Source organism: Bubalus bubalis, chromosome 9 (genome assembly GCF_019923935.1).
Source record: "Bubalus bubalis isolate 160015118507 breed Murrah chromosome 9, NDDB_SH_1, whole genome shotgun sequence".
Lineage (NCBI taxonomy): Eukaryota > Metazoa > Chordata > Mammalia > Artiodactyla > Bovidae > Bubalus > Bubalus bubalis.
In genome coordinates this window covers 48,804,773-48,828,311 of record NC_059165.1, presented here as the reverse complement: position 1 = coordinate 48,828,311, position 23,539 = coordinate 48,804,773, and the positions used below count along the sequence as shown (strand labels likewise).

The 23,539-nt window shown below is 51.1% G+C and overlaps 1 protein-coding gene across 2 annotated transcripts in view; it reads right to left on the bottom strand.

Annotated features, from left to right (window-relative positions):
- The window catches only part of ANXA6 (annexin A6), a 46,608-nt gene extending 23,366 nt beyond the window's left edge, over window positions 1–23,242 (bottom strand). For both annotated transcript variants that reach the window (XM_006041202.4, XM_006041203.4), the window contains exons 1-11: window positions 23,094–23,242; window positions 13,464–13,507; window positions 8,489–8,579; window positions 7,392–7,486; window positions 6,782–6,895; window positions 5,724–5,814; window positions 4,729–4,808; window positions 3,603–3,659; window positions 2,720–2,813; window positions 2,204–2,299; window positions 892–950 (exon numbers count right to left, since the gene is read on the bottom strand). In XM_006041202.4, the coding sequence (XP_006041264.1) occupies window positions 892–950; window positions 2,204–2,299; window positions 2,720–2,813; window positions 3,603–3,659; window positions 4,729–4,808; window positions 5,724–5,814; window positions 6,782–6,895; window positions 7,392–7,486; window positions 8,489–8,579; window positions 13,464–13,481 (795 nt within the window). In that variant the 5' untranslated portion in view covers window positions 13,482–13,507; window positions 23,094–23,242. The remainder of the gene's footprint in view (window positions 1–891; window positions 951–2,203; window positions 2,300–2,719; window positions 2,814–3,602; window positions 3,660–4,728; window positions 4,809–5,723; window positions 5,815–6,781; window positions 6,896–7,391; window positions 7,487–8,488; window positions 8,580–13,463; window positions 13,508–23,093) is intronic.
- Window positions 23,243–23,539: the final 297 nt, after the last annotated feature.

Genomic DNA, 23,539 nt, shown 5'->3' with positions numbered 1-23,539 from the left:
CTCAACTGAAAATACAATGTTTGTAATAAAACGTTAAAATTAAGAAGGAAAGAAGCCAGACATTGTCATTCCCTCTGAAGCTCCCTGATGTCCCTCCTGCTTTTGTCGTCTTCTTCCCCCACCTCATGTCATTTCCATCTTTGACTTCCTCATAACTCTAAGCAAGGTATGGTTTAGATTTGCACATTTTGGAGCTCTGTAAATATACCACTATGCATTATTTGTCTATCTACTCCTGACAGGCATTGGGTTGTTTCTAGTTTTTTCATGACATGGACCATACTGCTATGAATGTTTTTATGAACACATCATAAAAATGCTGGTCTCTGGACCCAGCTGGGTCCAGTATGGCGCTGGAAGACAGAGAATGGGCCACTTGCAGGGACTTTGGGCCTGTGGCCTCTGACAACAAATGACTGTGTTCATTTACCCTGGTGCACTATGAAGATATCACCACCTTCTGTGTTGTGTGTGTAAAGTCCTGGGAAAATCTGTTCTCAGTACTCGCCAGGAGCAGAATCCCTGAGTCCCTGGGATGAACATCACAAGTCTTGGCAGGCAATGCCAAAAATGTCTTTCACTTCCTATGTGCATTATATATAAACATTCTAGTTAATTAGCGTTTAGAAATAAAGCATGGGCTTCCAACCCAGTTGGCTGGCTGGACTGGGGGCATGATGCACCCCCTGAACAATCATGAGAATAGGGTAGGTATCTGGGTGGGAAGGTGTATGACCTGGGACCAAGTGCCATCACTTGGTTTTATGGCCAATGCCTTGAATGCTCTCTTTGGCTAATGGACTCCCAGGGATTTGCCAGAGTCCTGACAATCTTTTGGGGGTGCAAAGAGCCCCTCTCCCCAACCTCGGGCGCATCAACCCCACCACGCACCTTCATGGCCTTGAATAGCCTCTCAGCAAAATACTCTGCGGTGCTCCGGATACACTTCACTGAGAAGAGGAAGGAAGAGGTAGTTATTTTGGCTGCCTTGGAAGGGTGATGGGGCGGTCTGACCCCTTCTTTATTTCCATTCCTTGGGAGCCACCAAGTTCAAATCTGAGAAGAATCCTGCTTCCTGATCATCTGAAATCCCTGAGGACCCCAGGCCCACCACTTTTATCCCAGGGGACAGAGAAATCAGAACATGGGCCTGCTGTAATGTCGGGAGTGCAAAGACCCCCTTCACCTTTCTGGTCCTTTGGTGTTTCAAGGAACTGGGATGGGTGAGGAGGACCTGAGGTGGGGCTAGGCAAGGTGGTTCTTTACAGTCTGCTATGATAGAACATTACTGGCCCAACCTCTGGATCTTGCTGCCGAGCAGGGCCACAACCTGATTACCTGAGATAGGGCTGGTGGGGGACAGCTCTGGGCAAGAGGATGAGTGCTGGGCCTTAGCTCGTTCCCAAGAAACACACTCATGCAACCTACCCCAGGCTCAGACACAGTGACTCTTGGAACGTCTGGCTGGCAAACTGACATTCTGGTTTCCTCCTTCCCACCTCCGTACCATAGAGCTCTCCTTTCCATTCTTAGCCCTGTGTTCCTGGCCCCGAGTCCCAGAATGCCCTGGGAATGCGGTGTCAGGATGTGCCCACAGCCTCTGGGTCAGGCGGCTACTCCCCACCCCCATTTACCAGATGAGGAAATTGAGGCCCACTGAGCATAAGTGACTTTCTTCAAGTCAACAGCAGACTGAGAAGAAGCCTGAGTTTTGAATCTTGACTCCACCATTGACTAGTCAACTCCTGGCTTCCCCCATGCCCAGAGTACCTCAATTCATTACAAAACTACCCCTTGGCAAGAGATACAGCCTCTGTGAGCTGCGGTTTTCTCATCCGTGAAATGGAGACGATGACAGTGTCCATTCCTGGGTCATTTGTAAAGAGTAAACACTCAGTGGAGCACCAGGCCCACAGCAGATGCTCCACACAACCCGCTCTCCTGATCATGACTGCCTGACCCCTGACCCCATGTGCTTTTCAGCCCCATCACAAACATGGGAGGAGGGAGTGGGAGGCAGCAGTGTCCAAGGCTTGACCCCCAGCCCCCAGGCCTCGGCCACACGGCCCTAGCTAGACCTTTAGAATTTACCACCTGTCTGGTTTTCTCCTTCCCATCTCCATACCGTACAATCCCCATGTCCCCATTCAGGCCAGAGTCCCTGAATCCCTCAAAGGCCCTAGAAATGAAACCTCAGACATACCCACAGCCAGCATCAGCTTCTCAAAGTCCCCGGACAGCTCCCCTCGGATGCTGGCTTCAATCGGCTTCCCCGTGGTCTTCAGATACCCATCAAATACTGAGACAGAGAGACGGGGTGTCAAAGCCACCCTCGTAACACTGGAAGCATCAGGGACTTCGGGAGGGGAGATGCAGTGGCCAGGACCAGAGCGCCACCGTGAAGGCACGGCTGGCACTTAGGCAGGTGGCGGGAAGCTCGTGCGTGTCACCGGCCACCACGCAGCCTCACTGTGTCTGATGTGAGGGACTGTGTACACGTCCCGCTCCAACATGAAGACAGGGACTGTACTGAGACGGAGGGGCTGAACACCCTGTTAAGACCTCTCATAAGGGACCACAGAAGCCACGGTGTTAAAATCAGGACTAGTGTTTGGGTTGTGGTTGAAGCACTATCATGCTCCTTAGCAGAAAAGGAAATGAGAAAGGAAAGCTTGGCACAACCCCCAGGGGACAGCTGCAGGTCTTCTCTGGAGCTCACCCAACCGGAGATGCTGCTTGCTGCGATTTCCCAAAATGTAAATGAACTGGGCTTCATCTGTTCCCCATTTCAGTTCCCCTGCCTCATACAGGTCCTGGAGGGGAAGAAGTGGGACTTAATTAAGAGAAGAAACCTCAGGAAACAGCTTACCAGCCAAGCCACTCAGAACCACTGCCAGATCCTTGAACATGCTAGTAAATGCATACACCTCTTAGCATCTTTCCTTTCTTTCTGGGGAAACTCTTATTCAACCTTCAGGGCCCAGATTAAACATCCCATTTGTTTTCAAAGCACTTCCTGATGTCCCCAGGCAGAATTCTCTTTCCCTCACTCCCTTTTCTAGACTTTTGTGTCTTTATAGCTTTGATTCACTGTGTATTATAATACATAATATTTATATGCCTGGCTTCCCACTACAGCACCGACTCCTCAAGAATAGGAATTACATTCTACATTCTCTGTAGCTACCGACAGTATTACTGGCATATAGTGGGAGCTCAAAACACCTGGAATATATGGTGTATCCACAGAAAATGTGACTGTGTGATTGACGTATGTCTGATCCCCAGTACTGTTTGACTTTGCTCACTTGTGATTCCCCAATGCTTGGCATTCAGAATGATTGGCATATAGTAAGTGTTCGATAAATATTAATTAACTGAATGAAAAATGAACAAATAATGAAAGCTCCAAAATACATCTCACCAGCTTTACATATGCTAGGTACCTTTGAAAGGTAACTTCGACCCTTCAGTGAAGCGCTGTACAATGATGGCTGTAAGTCAGTTATTTCTGGTGTCTGGTGCAAATTACTTTGCCTCCACCCCTCCCCCTTCTCGGGCTGCCTGGCTGTGCCCAGCAATCGCCACTGGTGCTTATTTACCTGAACGTCCTGCTGCACCAAATCCTCGCTCACTACGTCATCCTCCTCCCTGGTACCCTGGGAAGAAAAACAAGGGACACTGGTTCAAATACCAGAGCCGGGAGAAAGCCTGGATGCCAATGGTGGAGACAGGGAGGACTAGGAAAACCGTGGTGGCCCGGGGTGTCCAGGGGAAGAGACTGACAGCTGCCTCCGGAACAAGACCGCAGCACCTGGGAATTCCCTGGTGGTTCGGTGGTTAGGACTCTGCACTCTCACTGCTTCAGGCCAGGGCTCAATCCTTGGATGGGGAACAAAAATCCCACAAGCTGCAGGGTGCGGCACACACACAGAGGACCACAGCAACTATTTTGCAGGGAATCACAGGGTCCCTACCACTGGATTCTCCCCTTATCATTTGGAGTGTGGACCAAACAAGGCAGTCCTGAGAATAAGCAGGCTTGCTGTTCCCAGAACTTTTCGATTATTCAAAACAATCCAGAGATATGATTTTGGAGCAAAATCTCTCTAGTTTTAAATGTTAGCAACTAACTCAAAGTGTAAAAAAAACCCACACACAAAGGAAAATGAACAAAGGAAAAAACAGAGCTTGAGCAGGTAGAATTCAGCTGTGACACCACTGTGCAGCCTCTTCATGTTCTTTTTTATGTTGTTATGTCATCCTTGGTTGGGAGGGAGCAGCAGGGCTGTTCTGTGGGGCATGCCACTCAGGGGGCTCAGAGAGGCCACATCCCTGCTGGCGCCCCTGCTGGGAAAGCCATGGCAAGAGAGGCTGGGGCATAGAGGAGGGGGTACGTGTGGAGAGAAAAAGCAAGACAGAGAAGCACAAGAGAGACAGGGTGTGTGAAAAGAAATGCAGGTCACCTGCCTGTGCAAACCACGGGGGACAGAACAGACCCTGGACGCTCAGCTTCTACACTCAGGCAAGCCAAAGAGACCATCTCAAGTTTGAGGGTAAGATGGGGAGAGGGGGAGAGGTGGCCAGAAAACACGAGGAGGACTTTACACCTGAGGAGCCACCAAGGAGCCTCTCATGAGCCACACTGTCTAGGGGAACAGGGATAAGGCGTTCCGAGCCCTCTGCATGCTGGGGGAGAGCTCGGGGAGGGCCCCAAGGTAAACCAACCTGCAGCAGAACCACGAGCATCTTCCGGAAGTGGCCAGAGGTGTCCCCAGTGATGTCAGCCTCCAGGTCTCGCTCGTAGGCTGCCAGGAAGGAACATAAGCTCTAGTCCCACCCCCAGGACATCCCGGGGAACCAGGATAGAGGTCCCCACTGCCCCTAAAATACTCAGATATTTGTTAAAAATCCCCAAATCCAGTCTCCACACTGGCCGTGCAAGACCCAGGCTGTATTTTCTCAATTCTTTGTGCTGACTCATGACATGGTGAGATGGAATCTGCGCACATCTCTCCATCCTCACCTGTGGTGTCCTACTCCAGACACTACTGTCGCTCACCTGCACAGCGGCTACAGCCTTCTGACTGTTCTTTCTGCTTCTCTGATCCAGAGCAACACGAGAGACTGTCTTAGAGCCCACACTCATCACGGGCTCCTCTGCTTCCCACTAGGTTTGGAATAAACCTTTGCCTTGGCCTGCACAGCCCTGTGTGACCCTGTCCCGCCCTCTGCTGTTCTAGCCTTGCACTGGACACCAGGCTTATTCAGCTTGGGGACCTTTGGACTTGTCCTTCCCGCTCCTGCCAGGGTCTTCTCCCCACTCTGTGTACAACTGGCTCCTGCTCGTCTCCTCCCAAGACAGGCTTCCCCAGCCACCTATCTGAAGCATGTCCTCTCCAGTTGGATGCTTGTTTTCTGTTTGTGTCCTTCTTAACTCTTTACCACATGTCATCATCCCATTTGTTTACCTGTTTATTATCTATATCCCTCATTATCTCATTAATACATAAGCTCTCAGGCAGGAGTGGTATGGATGCCCACCACCATATGCTGAGAACCCAGCAGAAAGTAGGTACTTACTAAATGAACAGATGGATGGACAGACAGATCAGAGGGAAGGAGGAAAAAAGGTGGACGGGTAGAGTCTTAGGGTCCCTGCTCTTGTGAGCACCTTCATCACACATCTGAAAACCTTGAAGGGCCCCTCTTGCCAATCTCACCATCTTTGTACGCTGCCACCAGCTGGTGGATCTGCTTGTTGGTCCGAGAAGCCAAGATCTCAATGAGGCACTTCTCATCGGTCCCAATGCCCTGGGAGAAAAGAAGGGGCATGTGAGTCAAGGGCTGAAACGGGAGGCCACCAGCCCCGAGTTGGGAACCTGGGGTGGTCAGAGCTGGGAAACTCCCAGCACTCAGGGTGTTCCTAACACAGGTCTTAGGCATTGATCCAGAGCTGCAGCCCTGAGAATCTAAAGACGGGGGTTCTAGTGCCGCCTCTCCCTGCAACTTGCTTTGTGATGGCTCATTAAAAAACTTCATCTTCCTGGGCCTTACTTTTCTCATCTTTAAAATGGAAATGATAGTAGTTGCTGCTGAACTCACGGAAAGAATGAGAATGTGATACTCTCTTACACTGCTAAGTTTACTAGCTTATGAAAACAAGTTCATATAGCTCATCTGAGACCAAGATCATAGCACTTCATAAAGTGCCGAGTTACACTCAAAGGCCTTTGAGCGTTCCCTGCTTTGTAGGGAGAAACCCTCCACCTCCACTAGACTGGGCTGACCCTCATATCCTGAACACACTTCCACAACCACTTACTCTCCAGCCTAGAATGACCTGCCCCTTCTGGTCAACCAAACCTTCTCCAGGCTTCAGGCCCAACTCGATCCCCTCATCTTCTATGATGCCCTCTCCAGCCACCCCAAGCCCAGGGCCTGTCCTTCTGATCTCCTTTACGATGCCCCCGGACTTTGGGTGTTGGACACAATCTGTTTCCACATCCCCATGTCCTGCTTCCTCAGGACTGTAAGCGACTGGGGTGGGGTGTGGGCCCAGGGCCCCCTTTCACAGGATGGGCCTCACACCAACACCTATGCCACCTCCATCCATCTGGAAGGACCATGGCACCCTCTGGGATAGGACTTTGGCTGCTGCCTCAAAGCAGGGCATATGTGTGGGGTGGGTGTAGGGCTCACTGAATTTCTGCTGTAGAAGCTGCAATCTCCCATGAACCACGCCCCCAACTCTCACACATGCACAGACCGTGCTTCTTACCGAGATGGCATCTTTAATTTCTTTGGCATCAGCATAGGCAGGTGGCCTCATAAGACCCACAATCAGGCGTTCAAACTTCCCTGTCAACTCATACTTCAAGTCTGCAATGAGGTCCTGGTTGGGGGAGGGGTGGAGGGAGGAGGAAATGGAAGAAGATGGGGAAGCGCAGTTATAATGATAAGAATTACACTGAATGAGCACTTACTCTGTACAGGCACTGAGCGAAGTAATCCAACTTAATCGTCACTCTGGGGATACATACTCTCATTGGCCTTCAGAAATGGGCTTAGAGACATCAGGTAACCTGCCCAGTCCGCAGCACAGTGCCCCTCCCTGCCGTTATGTGTTCACTTGCTCAGTGTCTCCCACTGTGAGCCCACAGGTTGACACCCTCGGGTCTTATTTATCTGGGTAGCCGTAACCCCTAGCACAGTGCCCAGCAGGTGCTCTAGATGCAATTACGGTTGGATGATCCCTGCCTGACTGAGAAGAAAAAAGGAGGGTAGAAGTGCCAGCATAGAAGCTGAGCAGGAGTAAAATACTCAGGAAAGGGCCTGGATGAATCAGAGTATGCCTCCTCCGCCCCCAACCCTCTGGTTGTCATGGTTACCTTGCCATAGAGGGACTTGTAGTTCTGGCAGATCTCCTGCCTCTGCCTGTTGCTCCGGGAAGTAATCAACTCCAGGATGGCCTCCTTGTCACTGCCTAGAAGAGGGGAGGCACCCGTCACCCTACCCAACCTGCCTCCAGGAAGCCCAACAGGAGTGCTCCCTGCAGTCCTCGGCATCAGCCTTCTGCTCACAAGAGGCAGTGGCATCAGACGGGGGCTCTGTGGGGACCTGATGAGCCCCCCTGAGAGAGATGCTAGCACATGTAGTATCTAAGTTCAGGTGGCCCATGATCTAGCTCCTCGTCACACACACGAGGAAACTGGGGCCCAGAGAGGAGCATGGAGTCCCCTGCGGTCTCCCAGTGAGCTTGGCTTAGAAAAACCCAGGTGTCCTAACGTCCAGGATGGGTTCTTTCACTGACAGGTAAAATAAAAGAAAATAATAAGCTGCAAATTGAGGGTAGTGCTTACCCGTAAGACAAAAGGCAAAGTGATGTTATCAGGAGGAGGACCTATCATGATGTTGCAGCTACGTGAGCAAGCAAGTGCCAGTTCTCAAGCTGGGTGGCAGGTCTACTGGTAAAGCTTCTTCTACTCATGAGACTGCTTTATTGGCCTGGAGTGTGCATGTGCGCCAAGTCGCTTAAGTCATGTCTGACTCTGCGACCCTGTGGATCATAGCCCACCAGGTTCCTCTGTCCATGGGATTCCCCAGGCAAGAAGACTGGAGTGGGTTGTCATGTCCTTCTCCAGGGGATCTTCCTAGGCCAGGGATTGAACCTGCATCTCTTATATCTCCTGTATTGGCAGGCGGGTTCTTTACCACTAGCACCATTGGAAGAGTCCATTATAAAATTGTAAAAAGAAGAGACAAGGGAATGCGCTGGCAGTCCACTGGTTAGGATTCTGCACTTCCACTGCAGGGGCCCAGGTTCAGTCACGGTTGGGGAACTTAGATCTCGCATGCCATGTATCGTGGCCAAAAAAGAGAGACAAAAGAATGACTGAATAACCAAAAGGGGGGGACACCCCCAAGCCTAGGTGAATCCTGCTTCCTTTCCTGCTGGTCCCTTTCCCCGCAGTGGCTGAGCACCCACCAAAGCCCTTCATGGCATTATACAGAGTCTCGGCATCCTGGCTGGGGTTGAAGTTGGGGAAGTCACGAATGGAGCCCCGGTACTTGGCACCCTGTGGAGAGACGAGCAGAGGGTGAGCTGCTGACCTGGCCCTGAATGGGGCTCCCAGCCCCAACCCAGCTTACCTCCCAACCCTGGCCATGGGATAAGAGTCCCTGCTGCTCCTAGAATGCTCAGATATTCATTACAAATCCCCAAACTCAGTCTCCATAACGGCATGGCAAGAGCCGGGGTGTGTTTTCACAGTCTTTGGACTGAACAAAGACGATGCGACAGAATCTGCCACGTCTCTCCATCTTCACCTGCACTGCCTCACCCCAGACGGCGACCGCTCCAGTGGTCAGCTGGAGGTTCAGTGGCTCAGCTCCCTGCCCCGAAAGTGGAGAGCTGGCTACAGAAAGCCGCAACCAGGGTAGGGAGGGCTCTCCCCGTACCTCCTGCCGCCACCTGCCCCAAGGACAGTGCCTTTTCCCCGTGGCAGGAAGGCTCAGCCAAGGCCCCAGCTCTGCACCACTTTCCCAGAACCTGGGAGAGATAAGAGCCCAGACTGAGTGCAGGGGGTGGGAATGGTTTCTGCAAAACAAACAAGAACCCCTCATGTGTTTATGTCTCTCTGCGGTGTAGAAAGCCCTTTCACCTTCATAAATGTGATTATTATAGCTTTTTATAGAAGCACTTAAGATGATCTCTGTCACAGAAACAAAGAAACCAAGCCCCACAAAGGGAAGCCACTTGCTGGGGTCACACAGAACCCACATCTCTGTCCAGTGACCCTTTGTCCTCCAGCTCCAGAAACCTTGCAGCTGCCAGCTTCCAGGGGGGAGAGGGGTGCCTTGGCCCAGAGTGGGAGGCCCAGAGTCACGCTCAGAATCTGCCCAGACGAGGTGCCGCTCCTCTGGGCCCAGTAAACTGAGCTGTGAGCTGGCATCTGAGGACAAGCTGGCTGGGTCGTTGGGGCAAAGGTGGGGAGCGAATCTTAGATGTTAAACCTGAATGCACAAAGGGCTGTTCACAGAGAAGTCAGATGTGGGTCAGACACACAGCCCTGAGAACCATGGGGCCTGGAGAGCAACCAAGAGCTGAGACAGTGGAGGATGCCAGAGCCTGGGGCTCTAGGCACACTGCCTGGTGACTGGGCACTTAGCCTGTGCCAGGCGCTACACGAAGGGTTGAAGATTATGGGAGAAAGAAGACCCAAGCCTGACTTTCATGAGCTTCCAACCCAGCGGAGGAGAGAGACTAGCCTACAAATTAGCATAGAGCTAGTAATAAATACTCCACTAGAGGGGCAAAGGAATGCTGGGAAACAGTGGAGGGAGATTCAAGCTGGACGAGGGGATCGGGACGGGTGGGGTGGCTCACATAATCCTGTTTGAAAAAATAAGAAGCGCATGGGAGCCCGTGAGCCTCCGGACCATCTCCTGGGTCTCCCAGCACCCGCACCACAGGGCCTGGCCAGGCGCACAGGGGCCCTGTGGTTTATGTCTGCCATTGCTGGCTCCTTCAAGGCATGCATGCGTGGGCACAGAAGTGCTATTTAAAGTTCTGGCAGAACGGACGATCAGAAAGGGACACGGCTCCCTTCCCGCCACCTGTGAACCCCCTGCAACCTAATCACACTGCTGGGCAGAGAAGGAAAGAGTAACACAGGCCAACTACCTGGACCAGAAAAGAGACACTCCCTTTTGAAAGCTCCACGAGAGTCTGTCTTGCCCACTTATGTCACCCCAGCACCTAGCTCAGGGCTTGGCACAACTAGGCACTCTACTGGCTTCTTAGGTAGACAGGTGTGCGGGCGGATATGTGACTGTGAATACACCCAGAGCAGATCAAAGAAGACTTCCTGGAAGGGAAGTCTAAGTCGAGTAGAGCGCTAAAGGATGAGCAACAGCTGGCCCAGGGGGAGGGAAGGAAAGGCTTCACACAGAGAAGCAGTATGGCAGAGGTCCAGAGCTAAGAGCAAGCAAGAGTACTCAGGGAGGCGGGCCCAGATTCTTCAGTGCTTATGCAGATGTCCAAAGCTGCCAAGATGGTGGGATTGTAAGTGGCCAGGAAGGAAGGAGAAGAGGGCAAGATGGCAGCAGAGCCCCCAGGAGGAAGAGTAGAGGTCCTGGCAGCAAGTTGCCACCTTCCCTCCAGGCCCTGCCCCTCCTCACCCCAGGGTGGGGACAGAGGCTGCAGCTGAAAGATGAGGCTGTATGGAACAGAGGAAGTCTAACTGCAGACACAGTTCAGTTCAGTTCAGTCGCTCAGTCATGTCCGACTCTTTGCGACCCCATGATTCGCAGCACGCCAGGCCTCCCTGTCCATCACCAACTCCCGGAGTTCACTCAGACTCACGTCCATTGAGTCAGTGATGCCACCCAGCCATCTCATCCTCCGTCGTCCCCTTCTCCTCCTGCCCCCAATCCCTCCCAGCATCAGAGTCTTTTTCCAATGAGTCAACTCTTCGCATGAGGTGGCCAAAGTACTGGAGTTTTAGCTTCAGCATCATTCCTTCCAAAGAAATCCCAGGGCTGATCTCCTTCAGAATGGACTGGTTGGATCTCCTTGCAGTGCAAGGGACTCTCAAGAGTCTTCTCCAACACCACAGTTCAAAAGCATCAATTCTTCGGCGCTCAGCCTTCTTCACAGTCCAACTCTCACATCCATACATGACCACAGGAAAAACCATAGCCTTGACTAGATGGACCTTTGTTGGCAAAGTAATGTCTCTGCTTTTGAATATGCTATCTAGGTTGGTCATAACTTTCCTTCCAAGGAGTAAGCATCTTTTAATTTCATGGCTGCAGTCACCATCTGCAGTGATTTTGGAGCCCCCAAAAATAAAGTCTGACACTATTTCCACTGTTTTCCCATCTATTTCCCATGAAGTGATGGGACCAGATGCCATGATCTTCGTTTTCTGAATGTTGAGCTTTAAGCCAACTTTTTCAGTCTCCTCTTTCACTTTCATCAAGAGGCTTTTGAGTTCCTCTTTACTTTCTGCCATAAAGGTGGTGTCACCTGCATATCTGAGGTGATTGATATTTCTCCCGGCAATCTTGATTCCAGCTTGTGTTTCTTCCAGTCCAGCATTTCTCATGATGTATTCTGCATATAAGTTAAATAAGCAGGGTGACAATATACAGCCTTGACATACTTCTTTTCCTATTTGGAACCAGTTTGTTGTTCCATGTCCAGTTTTAACTGTTGCTTCCTGACCTGCATACAGATTAGAGATACCAAGGGAACATTTCCTGCAAAGATGGGCTCGATAAAGGACAGAAATGGTATGGACCTAACAGAAGCAGAAGATATCAAGAAGAGGTGGCAAGAATACACAGAAAACTGTACAAAAAAGATCTTCACGACCCAGATAATCACAATGGTGTGATCACTCACCTAGAGCCAAACATCCTGGAATGTGAAGTCAAGTGGGCCTTAGGAAGCATCACTACGAACAAAGCTAGTGGAGGTGATGGAATTCCAGTGGAGCTATTTCAAATCCTGAAAGATGATGCTGTGAAAGTGCTGCACTCAATATGCCAGCAAATTTGGAAAACTCAGCAGTGGCCACAGGACTGGAAAAGGTCAGTTTTCATTCCGATCCCAAAGAAAGGCAATGCCAAAGAATGCTCAAACTACCGCACAATTGCACTCATCTCACATGCTAGTAAAGTAATGCTCAAAATTCTCCAAGCCAGGCTTCAGCAATATGTGAACTGTGAACTTCCTGATGTTCAAGCTGGTTTTAGAAAAGGCAGAGGAACCAGAGATCAAATTGCCAACATCCGCTGGATGATGGAAAAAGCAAGCGAGTTCCAGAAAAACATCTATTTCTGCTTTATTGACTATGCCAAAGCCTTTGACTGTGTGGATCACAATAAACTGTGGAAAATTCTTCAAGAGATGGGAATACCAGACCACCTGACCTGCCTCTTGAGAACTGCAGACACAGGGCCCAATCAAAAGGCTCCCTTAGCGGTGGGCTTGGCCTGCAGCCTGGCAGTCTTTCTCCCTCTGTGATCTTTGCACAATGATAATAAACAGCCTGCCAGCAGGATCACAGCCACTGGGAGAGGGGGGCGCCAGGGACCCCAGCACTGGTCACATTTAGACACGAAGGAACACTCCTTCAGATCACCCAGGTTTCCCACCATCAGTCATTCTCACACCAACCTGGTGAATTTGCCATTTCCAAGCGCCTCCTGCGTGGCCAACACTACTCCTTCACCTCACCCTGACTGCCTGCCACTCCCCCAGCAAACAGTTTCCTGGCCCTGTACCCCACAAAGGGAAGGGAGAGAGGAGGAGAAAGGACTTTCCACCCTGAAATATTCAGCAGGCCCTGAGGCCAGCTGATGAGCAGCTGGGACCCCGGGCTGCATGCAGGCTGCTGCTCGGGCAGGCATCCTGAGGCCTCTCAGAAGCTGAAGCGACGTGACTCAGTGAGATGGCTGCATGGCGGGGACTCCACCAGATCCAAGTTACCCAGGCCCAGCCAATGAAAACCAAACCCAGGACTTCCCCTGGAATCATGTGGTATAAATTATGTTGTTTCCTGCATGTTGCCCAGGAAGCAGAAGGGAAGCTTAGAGCTAGTATGAGAAATCAAGGAAGAATCTGTCCAAGAATGAAGCCACCCAGATGAGACCTAGTTCATGGAGGCAGAATCCTGACAATATCATGTGGGCCCCTGGATCCAGCCAGACCTGAAGCCCTGGGCTTCTCAGTCATGTGAGCCGATACACACACTTTGTGTTTAGGATGTTGTGTGTTCTCATTGGTCACTTACATCTGAAAGAGCTGTGACTTGTAATAGGAGCAAGCAAACCCTGAGACCCTCTTCAGCTCCTTTCAAACTGATGGTACCGGGGATCTGTATTGAAGCAAGTGACTCCAGGAAAAGCCCAGGCCCAGGGGAAGTACTACAGAAAGGGGAGAACTTCCTTACCTGTGCTGGTTTGGCCATGGTCTCAAGTTCTGCAGCAGAAAACACTGTGGAGGAAAAAGAAACGCCGTGAGATGCCTCTGCACTCTGACTCCCTCTATTCTCTCCCCCAGATTTCCCCTCCTTTCCTTCCTCCCAAGGGAGAATGTGCTCTGCCTGTTCTTTCTCAATTGCTTCCAGCCCTTCAGGTTAAATCACAGCCAAAGACGCGGCTCAGGACAGGCACATTTTTGGGAGGATAATAGATGGACTCTTCAGGGTCCAGGTTCTCACACCATGATGGGAAAGACTCCCAGAACTGGGAGAATTTGGAAGAGGAAGAGAGGACATGACCACTGACCAGAACGATTCCTCCAGGCCATGCAGGGCACTTTCCCAGATGCTGTCTCACCTAACCCTTCCAGCAATCCTTTCTGACACCAAAGTCCCTTTTCTCATAGAGGAGGAAACTGAGGATGGTGAGGTTAAACAATTTGTCCAAGATCATACAGGTTAAAACTGAATTACTACATACAAAACAGATAAACAAGGACCTACTATATAGTTAATATCTTGTGATAACACATAATGGAAAAGAATTTGAAAAAGAATATATAGATATGTCAGAGAAGGCAATGGCACCCCACTCCAGTACTCTTGCCTGGAAAATCCCATGGTTGGAGAAGCCTGGTAGGCTGCAGTCCATGGGGTCGCTAAGAGTCGGACACGACTGAGCGACTTCACTTTCACGAAAGTGGGTCACCTGCTGTCAATCCCCTTCAAGCGTTTGGAGGTATCATGAACCATGTTGCTACCTGAGGGCAGTGAGGTCAAGGAGCTCAGTGTGTCTAGTATGGTGGCAGGGAGTGGGGTGGGGACACTGGTAGGATGTGGCATCAAGGGACCAGTGCTTAAGGCTACTGTGAAGACTTTGGGTTTTTCTCTGATGGGACAGATCATGGGTGAGGGTGGAGAATGAACAAACAGGACACCCAATCTCATTGAAAGCGGTGTCAGGACACAGAATCTACAGGGGAGGAATAAGAAACAAACATATCTTACCCCAAAAGAAATGCAAAAGGGTGTGTTAACTGCTTTGGAAAGGGGAAGAGAAGGGTGGAGGGGCTGGGCTATGAAGCCCTCTTGGCAGATGGGCAGAGATGGAAGAGATGCAATCTTGGGATTAGAGAAGAAAGAAGGACTAGGCTTTCCATTTAATTGGGACTGTACAATTTGATCTTTTTAAATCAGGTCTATGTATTACTTTTTAAAAGTAAAAGTAACAAACTCTTATCAGACTTAAATTCAGTAAGACCCCACAGGGAGCTGAACCAGAAGAGAGGGTATAAACGAAGGAGATGCTTAACCTGCCTGCTTCCCAGGTCTTCACATACCATCACCCCCATCCTACACCCCCAGCCCCTGATCTCAGCGCATAATCCTGCTCTCACTCTGGGGCCACTGGAGACCTGCAAGAGAGTGGGAACACAGGTTTGGAGTCAGTCAGACAGACCCGGACTCAAGTCCGTTTTGTCACTTACTCGCCATGTGACTTTGAGCACATTGCTCATCTCTGAATTCAAGGTTATCTAAAGCACAAAACTGGGGCTTTCCCCTTCCTGCCTTGGGGAGTTGGAGGATGAGACTCAACTTATGTCAAGGCCAGGCAGAGATGTGTTCTCAGGAAGTGGTGGCCTTCAGTGTGCTGGGTGGTATGCTAAGGACAGGGCTCTGTCGTGTTTATCTATGTGTCCCTACTGCCTGAATTCAAGTCCCCCAAACCACAGTTAGCAGACAGACTTGAGTGAAGAGCAGAGGGCAGCGATTTGCCTATAACCGCAGAGAGCTCAGAGCGGAGCTTGAGGAAACCCTGCTGTTTCCCTGACAACCAGGGGCCCTCTGGTACAAAATTGAGCTCGCCTCAGGAAATGGAAACTCTCCCAGCGGGTAGGGAGCCCACATCTACCCCGAGGTTCGACCAGGAGCCAGCTCTGGGTTTCCCTAGGCCAGGGGGACAGTGTGGGCAAATGTGAGGGAGCACCAAGGTCAGCAGAGGAAAGGGACCACAGGAGGGGCAGGAAGTCACCTGCATCTCCAGCTTCAAAGCATTTTCCTTTGGCCTTGTTGCTGGAAACTTTAGCAGCTGGCGGCAGCCCAGGCCCATCTGGATGGCTCAGAAGAGGGGCCTCCAAGTCTTTGGGAAAATGCTCTGGGTTTTGAGAGCAGTTTGTGTGTGCCTCTAGCGAGTGTGTGTCTTATGTATACATAGAAAGCAAACATCGTCCAGAACTGCATGTTCTGAGTGCAGTTCAAGGGAGCTGAGCTTCGACAGCCCCTCCTCTGAGGGCTGGGGGAAGCTCTGGAGCTAATCACAGAGGCGCCATGGAGGCTTTACGAGGGGCTCTGATCCCTTCCAGGGCGACCCAGACCACACTTCTCAAGTTGCCTGAATAAATGTTTTACATCCAGTGTTTCAGAATCCCAGATCTAACAACCCACTGCTTCAAGTTCCTCACTTTCTAGACAAAGATAAAAGGCATGTCAGGCCCAAACAATGGCCCACCTCTCCGCCTCCCATATTCAGGTCATCACAAGCCTCCACATAGGAGTGAGCCCTCGCTGCAAGAGGACGTGAGGAAGAGGCCAAAGGAAAAGACCCAGGTTCGGTTCCCAGCCTGCCCCTTGTTCAGACAAGCTCAGACAAGCCAGGTTGCCTCTCTCAACCTCAGTTTCTTCATCAGCAAAATGTGGACAATGTTACTCCATCTTTGGGAAAACCGAAAGAGCGTGGGTGTGAGCGACTTTTGCAGATACCATCCAGGGATTCTCACAGCAAAATCTCAGAACATCAGTCCTAGGAGAGTTCTCCCCCAAGGCCACAGAACTCCTCTCTATCCCCATCCCACCCTCAATATGCAAGTTTCATCATCTTGGTTGAAATAGCTTATCAAGACTGGCAGGTATGGCCACTCTACACTGGTGCCTCTCTCCTCCCAGAAGCTCTGAATCTCTTCAGACATGGATTTCCATGAAGGTTCATCAGGACAGATCATTCCAGAAACCCATTCAAGGCAGACTGGCCTCCTGGCCTTGTGCTTCTGTGACTGCCTCCCGCCTTAGTCCTTCAGGCTGCCAGCAAACAGGACTGACTCCAGGAGGAACACTCCGGGGTACAGAATACCAGGGCTGGCTCGACCACCAACGCCCAACTATAGCATTGTGGAAACCGAGAACCAGACAGAAAGTCTCATCCAAGTCCTGCAATAGGCATGGGCTTGGAGGTCAGACTCAGTCACAGCTTTACCCCCTAGCAATTTATAACTTTGTAAGTTACCTAAACATGAATCTCAATTTCCACATCTACAAAATAAAGTCCCAAACATTTACAAAGGACACAGCGTGGCATTTTGTAATTAAGACTGCAGGCTTTGCAGTTACAGCCTACATTCAAATTCTAACTGCTCATGGCCATGGGTGAATTGCATCATTTCTCTCTTACTCAGTTTCTTCGTCTCTAAAATGATAATCTCATAAGGTTTTTGTGAATATTCAATAAAGTAAGGAAGGTAAAATACTTAGCATGGTGACGTGCAGAGTAAATGTTGAATTAGTGGTGCTAGCTTCTGGTAAGCGGACTTCCCTGGTGGCTCAGACGGTAGAGCGTCTGTCTACAATGCGGGAGACCCGGGTTCGGTCCCTGGGTCGGGAAGATCCGCTGGAGAAGGAAATGGCAATCCACTCCAGTACTATTGCCTGGAAAATGCCATGGACAGAGGAGCCTGGTAGGCTACAGCCCGTGGGGTCGCAAAGAGTCGGACACGACTGAGCGACTTCACCTGCTTAGCTTCTGTTAAAACAATCATTGTCATTAGAGCAGTGGTCTCCAAAGTGGGGTACCAGACACAACGATCCATTGGGGTGCAGGATGAGAATACTACAACTTACAACTTTTTAAATTGATCTTGGGACTTCCCTGGTGGTCCGGTGGCTATGAATCTGAGTTCCCAATGCAGGGGGCACAGGTTTAATCCTTGGTCATGGAACTAGATTCCACACGCTACAACTGAGAGTTCACAAGACGTAGCTAAAGATCCCGAGTGCCTCATCTAAGACCTGGCACAACTAAACAGACAGATAAAAATAACAAGTTGATCTTGTCCTTTCATGCTCCATTTTTATGTCTGCTATACATGAGCGGAGGAGCCTGGTGGGCTGCAGTCCATGGGGTCGCGAAGAGTCGGACACGACTGAGCCCGACTTCACTTTCCCTTTTCACTTTCATGCATTGGAGAAGGAAATGGCAACCCACTCCAGTGTTCTTGCCTGGAGAATCCCAGGGACGGGGGAGCCTGGTGGGCTGCCGTCTATGGGGTCGCACAGAGTCGGACACGACTGAAGTGACTTAGCAGCAGCCGCATGCACATATAAAGTTAAAGATGCATATTAGGGGTAGAGGCTGACAGAAGTACACAGTCAAGAATATGGACTCGATGGAATGAAGCAGAGGAAGGAGAAGAAAGAGGGGAGAAGAAGCACCAGCATGAGAAAAAGCACTTCTGTCTTCAAAATGCAGCCTGCCGGCTTTGGAGGACTTGAGTGCACTTTTGGGAGGAGAGAGATTTGAGTATTAGGATATGAGGTCAGGTGTGGAGGGTAAGGGCAAATTGAGGAAAAATTTATAAATAATCTGGAAACTCATGCAAAAAAACCACCCAAACCTCTGTACCCCAGGAGTGCCCAAGGGACTGCCCACTCATCTCCAAAGGCCTTCTTCAATGTAGGCCCTCTGAGCTCGGCATTCAAGGCCCTTGACATCCTTCCTGATTTGCTTGCCCTCCTCTTCCTCTTCACCCACCACCACACCCTTTTTCCCCCTAAACCAGCTTCCACTAGCACTTTCCACTTTCACTAGCACTTTCTAACCAGTCTTCTAGCGTCAAAATCAGTGTTTTTTCAATTCTGACTTCATTAATAACCTCCTGGGGAGTTTTTCAAACTTAGCAAAGCATAAGGCCACCTCTGGAGACTCAACAGGCCACAGATGAGGCCTGGGCTTTTGAAATTTTTGAAAACTTTCCTAAGTGACTCTAACTCTTCTAGGAAGCCAAGAGGGACTTTTCCCACCTTTGAACCACAGCGTGACTCTGAAACCATCTACTCGTGAGAGGCTTGGGTCAACCGCTGTGGATTTATCATTCCTCAATTAGATGGAGGCTGTTTATCTTCAAGGTATTACAAGGGGAAAAAAAATCTATAAAAACACAATTCTTAGAGACATGCTCATTCTGTCCTCTCTGATAAAAAGTTGGGTGGATTTCCCTCCCTTTCCCCTCCCCCACTTCTGGTGGAAAAACCTGTTTGCCTCCATTTGCACATTCCTTTTGCTATAAAAGCAACTACTTACTCTCTTCTGAGCTGGTTCTAACATCTGCCTGGTCCAGTCATTGATTATTGAATAGAATAAAATCTTTTGCACATGATCATTTTTATATCTGTGTGAGTGATATAAAGGTTGAATCACTTTACCTTTTTACCTTTTCCTGAAAATCATTGTGTATGTTTCCTTAATGCACCCCCTACTACCAAGGGTGGTTTATAAGGATTGTTGAGTGAAAGATACTGAATAATTTCCACGCTTTAGTGACTCCTTTGAAAAAAATCATAGAATAAAAAGAAATCATCTTGCCAATCAGTTTTCAGACTCATTATACAGCCAGGAGAGGAAACTACTTGAGGGGTTAAGCAACTTTCCCCGTTCATAAAAAACATTAGTGATTAAGCAGGGCCTCATTTTTCAAAACCTATATATTGAGTGCCTCCTGCATGCCCATCGGCAGGAGCTGGGGGGTAGAAAAGATGAAAGGACAGATGAATCTCCCACCTCGATGAAGCTGACAAATTTTTGTGCAGTGACCTGCATTTTTTTTTTTGACCACATATACCACCAGTAACAGAAGAAAAAAAAACATCATTCATTACGATAAACTGTTTGAGCATGAGATTAAAAACATATATAGTAAGAGGCCTAACAGTTTCCTCTGGCATCCCAGGAAATCATCTTTAGTGCTTCCCAGGGTCTGCGCACCCCTCTTGGAGGCCCCTGGGCTACAAAACCTAGATCCTCCCCTGTCTCCTTTCCTGATGGCTCCTCCCCACCACAGTCTGCAGGAAGACACCAAGGGCCGGCCCCTCCCCCTGCCAGGACCTGCCTTAATGAAGCCAGAATAAATGCCTTTCCTGGCCCTGTGCCCGGGCACACCCCCTAGCTCACAACACTCGGATTTCTTAGAGAGCAGTGTCTTCCCCTCTTGTGACCCAGAACCATTGATCCTCAGGCAGGATAAGGCCCCAGGAGACAATCTGGGATGGCCCAGGTTTGGAGTTGGACTGGCCTGGGTTTGAATCCCAGTTCAGGCCACTGTCGTGAGCAACAACAAAGCAGTGTCTCCCAGCACACAGGCAGGAGCCAGACTGCCCGAGACTGGAGCCTGATCTGCCGTTCAGGAGCTTGAGTGGCCTTGGGCATATACTTAGCTTCAAATGTAAAATAGGGGATAAAATAGTGCCTACCTCAGAGGAGTTGTGGTGAGCATGAAAAAAGTTAAGACATATCTAGAGCTTAGAAGGGGGCTTCCCAGGCGGCTCAGAGGTAAAGAATCCACCTGCACAGCAGAAGACACGGGTTTGATCCCTGGATAGGGAAGTCCCCTGGAGAAGGGAATGGCTACCCACTGCAGTCTTCTTGCCTGGGAAACCCAATGGACAGAGGAGCCTGGTGGGCTACAGTCCATAGGGTCACAAAAGAGTCGGACACAACTTAGTGACTAAAGAACAACAACAGTGCTTAGAAGACATCCTGGAACACAGGACACCCTATGTAAATGTTAGTGCTCTTTCTACCCTAAACATCTGATAACTGAGTTTCCACATATGCAGAAAGGGCATGGTAACAGCATCCAATATATCAAGGGTTCAGCCAAGACCTGGTAAGTTAGAAGGTTCAATAAATAATAGAAGTTACTATTTTATTATTATTTACAAAAGCACCCGTTTTGTAGATGAGGAACCCGAGGCTCAGGTCATCTGTTTCCTCAAGCACCACACCCTTCTGAGATTCTAGCAGAAGCACCTCATTCTCTGGACAGGGCGCTCTCAGTTTACAAAACACTTTTTCACATCTGCCATTTTATAATTGGAGAAGAAAATGGCAACCCACTCCAGTGTTCTTGCCTGGCGAATCCCAGCGACGGGGGAGCCTGGTGGGCTGCCGTCTATGGGGTCGCACAGAGTCAGACACGACTGAAGCGACTTAGCAGCAGCCATTTTATAATCTCGTGAGGGTGAATATCAACCTCATCCTCATTTTACAGATGGGGGATCTGAGGCTCAGAGAACCCAAGCTCAGGCATTCCTCCTTAGCCAGTCTCTGGGGAGAGCTTCTCAACCCCAAAATGAAAGGGAGTGTGGCTGGATTCCAAACCAACACGTTTTAAAGGATGAATAAAGGCTCCCTGACCCAAGACTTCTTCTCCTCTTTTGAGATGGAGCTAGAGGAACAGGCAAGTTGAAAATCAGGGTCGAGACCACACCCTGTGCTTTGTCCTCACCCAGGAAGCATCTTGGAGGGGTTGGGTGGGGTGAGGTTGGGGACATGACTGGACCTCTGTGGAAAATTCTAGAATGGTGCATGAAGAGCCAGCAGCTGCAAACCATTTGACCAGCAGGGTCCCCTGAGCACAGCTCTTATCCCTCTAAAGAGGAAGGGGACTAAGGCCCAGAGCGGTAGTAGTGTGCCTGGGGCCCCGCTGGCTAGTGCAAGGCAGAGGCTGGGGCTGGGTGTGGCTGGAGCGACTCTGGGTGCTGCAGTGCAGATGTTCCAGACACTGGCGGGCACCCAACACCGCAGAGCTCCCCGACCCCGTCTCAGGAATGAGCCCAACAGGCCAGGGGCTTCCCAGGGGCAGCCCCCTCTTCTGCACACTCCAAGACAGAGTCTGCTTCAGTAACAGCTGCGGCCCTTACCCAGAAACCACAAATACTTTCTGTATCCCAGCAGCCTGGGCCTCAGGAACAAAGAGTGGAAGGCAAAGAAAGATGGATGAGTGACTGTCACAGCTGCCCGGGGGGATGGGTGCCTCTGCCCCACCCTATTCCCCACAATCCTAAGGCTCAGAACAGTTGAATCCTAGACCACCAGCGCAGCAAGAGGCAGTCAGTCAGTTCAGCAGACTTTCCTATAGAAGGGTAACTAAGGCACAGAGCAGGAAGGGATTTGCCCAAGGACCCCGACCTGGAACTGTGACCCAACTTTTCACTGACCCCTAGGCCAGTGCCCTCTGCGTTGGTGCAGAGCTTGCCTGCCAGAAGGGCAGGGTCCATGACAACTGAAACTGGGAGGCCATTCACCTCCAAAGTGGAGGCTAAGCAGGTCAAGATAACAGGCTGGGTCAGTGCGGCCGGCAGTTTAAGGTGTGCTTTGGGTAGGGGAGGAAGAGGAAGTGAGAGGAAAGGAGAGAGCTCTTTTACAAACTCCGGGGCCTATGTCCAAATTTGGAATTGTCGGTGAATACCCACCAAGGTTGAGAGGAAAGGAAGGGGAGGGAGGAAGCAAAGGACCACACCCCGCCCCTTCCCCTTGCTAGGCCAAGCTGGGTAGGCCAAGCTTCCCAAGCTTGTAATCTGTCTTCCCAAGACTTCCCAAATCTGGCATCATTCTCTGCAGCTTACAAATCAATTTTCACAGCCATTGCTTTCCTCTGAGAGGGGCTGGGTTTTTCAATTCTGGACTTGGAGACAGAAACTGAGGCTCAGAAAGGGCATGCTAGGGCTTCAAGGTCACACTGCAAGCTGCTGGTGGAGCCAGGACTGGATTCAGGGAAAATCACACCCATGCTAGTATCTGAGGTGTCATCTGAGGCCCCCAAGCTTTGGAAAGGCCAACCCTGGACTGAGGGGATCAGGAGGAAGGGTGGGGCCTCCACGCCATCACAAGGCCCCTGGAGCCCAGCTGGGAGTCTCCTTTAGAAGAGAGGAGTGGTCCCTAGAGGGCGGGAGGGTCCAAGGGGCCCCGAATTGTGGACAGCCTGGCCCTCGTCGGTCAGCACACAAAGGGCCCTCCCTCGGGGACACACACAAGCCATTTCATGTGCAGCCGCAGGGTCTGATTCTTTTTGCCCAGTCTTCGGCTCCAGCCACACCCTTCCCTGCGGGCCCTTAAACCCCCACCCAGGTGCCTCCAACCCGGGGCCTTCAAAGTCTCTCAAGCCCCGCACGGCAGGGGTCCCGGGGCCCCCCGCCCCTCCTCCACACCTTCTGCAGAGCAGCACCCCCTGTCCCCTCCCTCCTCCTCTCCTTTTCTCCTTTCCAAGCCGCAGCCCGCGCGCCCTCCGCATCCGCTTTCCCGCCTGGGGCCGTGGATTTGCTCCACTACGCTGCCCCAGACACGCGCTGCCCGCGACCCTCTCGGGTTACCGCGCCCTCGAGTTCCCGGTCCCCGCTACCCTCCCCGGAGCCGGCGGCAGGCGTGTGTCAGCGATGACTGGGCGTTTACGGCTGCCCCTTCAAGTCCCTACAATCCCCGCCCCCCGCCTCCCGCAATGAGTTGGGTGGGGGGCTCCCCTGGAGCGATCCCGTTTCCAGCCTCAACCTACTCACCCCGCGGCGGAAGCCTCCCGTAGCGGACGGACAGACGGGCAGACCGACACGCGGACGCGGAGCTCGCTGGGTCAGAGCCCGTTAGCAGAGCTGTAGCAGCTGCAGCGCAGGGGCGGGCCAGGACAGTCTTCGGCTCCCGGGCCGGACACGTGGCGCGCGGGGGCCAATCGGGCTCGCCTTGCTTCCCCCACCCCCACCCTTCCCCCATCCCCAAACTCATTCGCTCCTGGAATCTTAGAATGTCACCAGCCGGGAGGGGCCTCTCCAGGAGAACCTCCGTACAAGCTCAGTCCCGGGACCCGCGCGACCTAGAGGGAAGGCGGACTTGGCCAAGGTCACTCGGCCATTCAGGACCAAAAGTCAGAGCTCCCGACTCCAGTTCTGTACGCTTTCCCCCAAATTCCTACTGCTCGCCCTAGCTTTGTTGAGAAACAGGACCTTGAAGC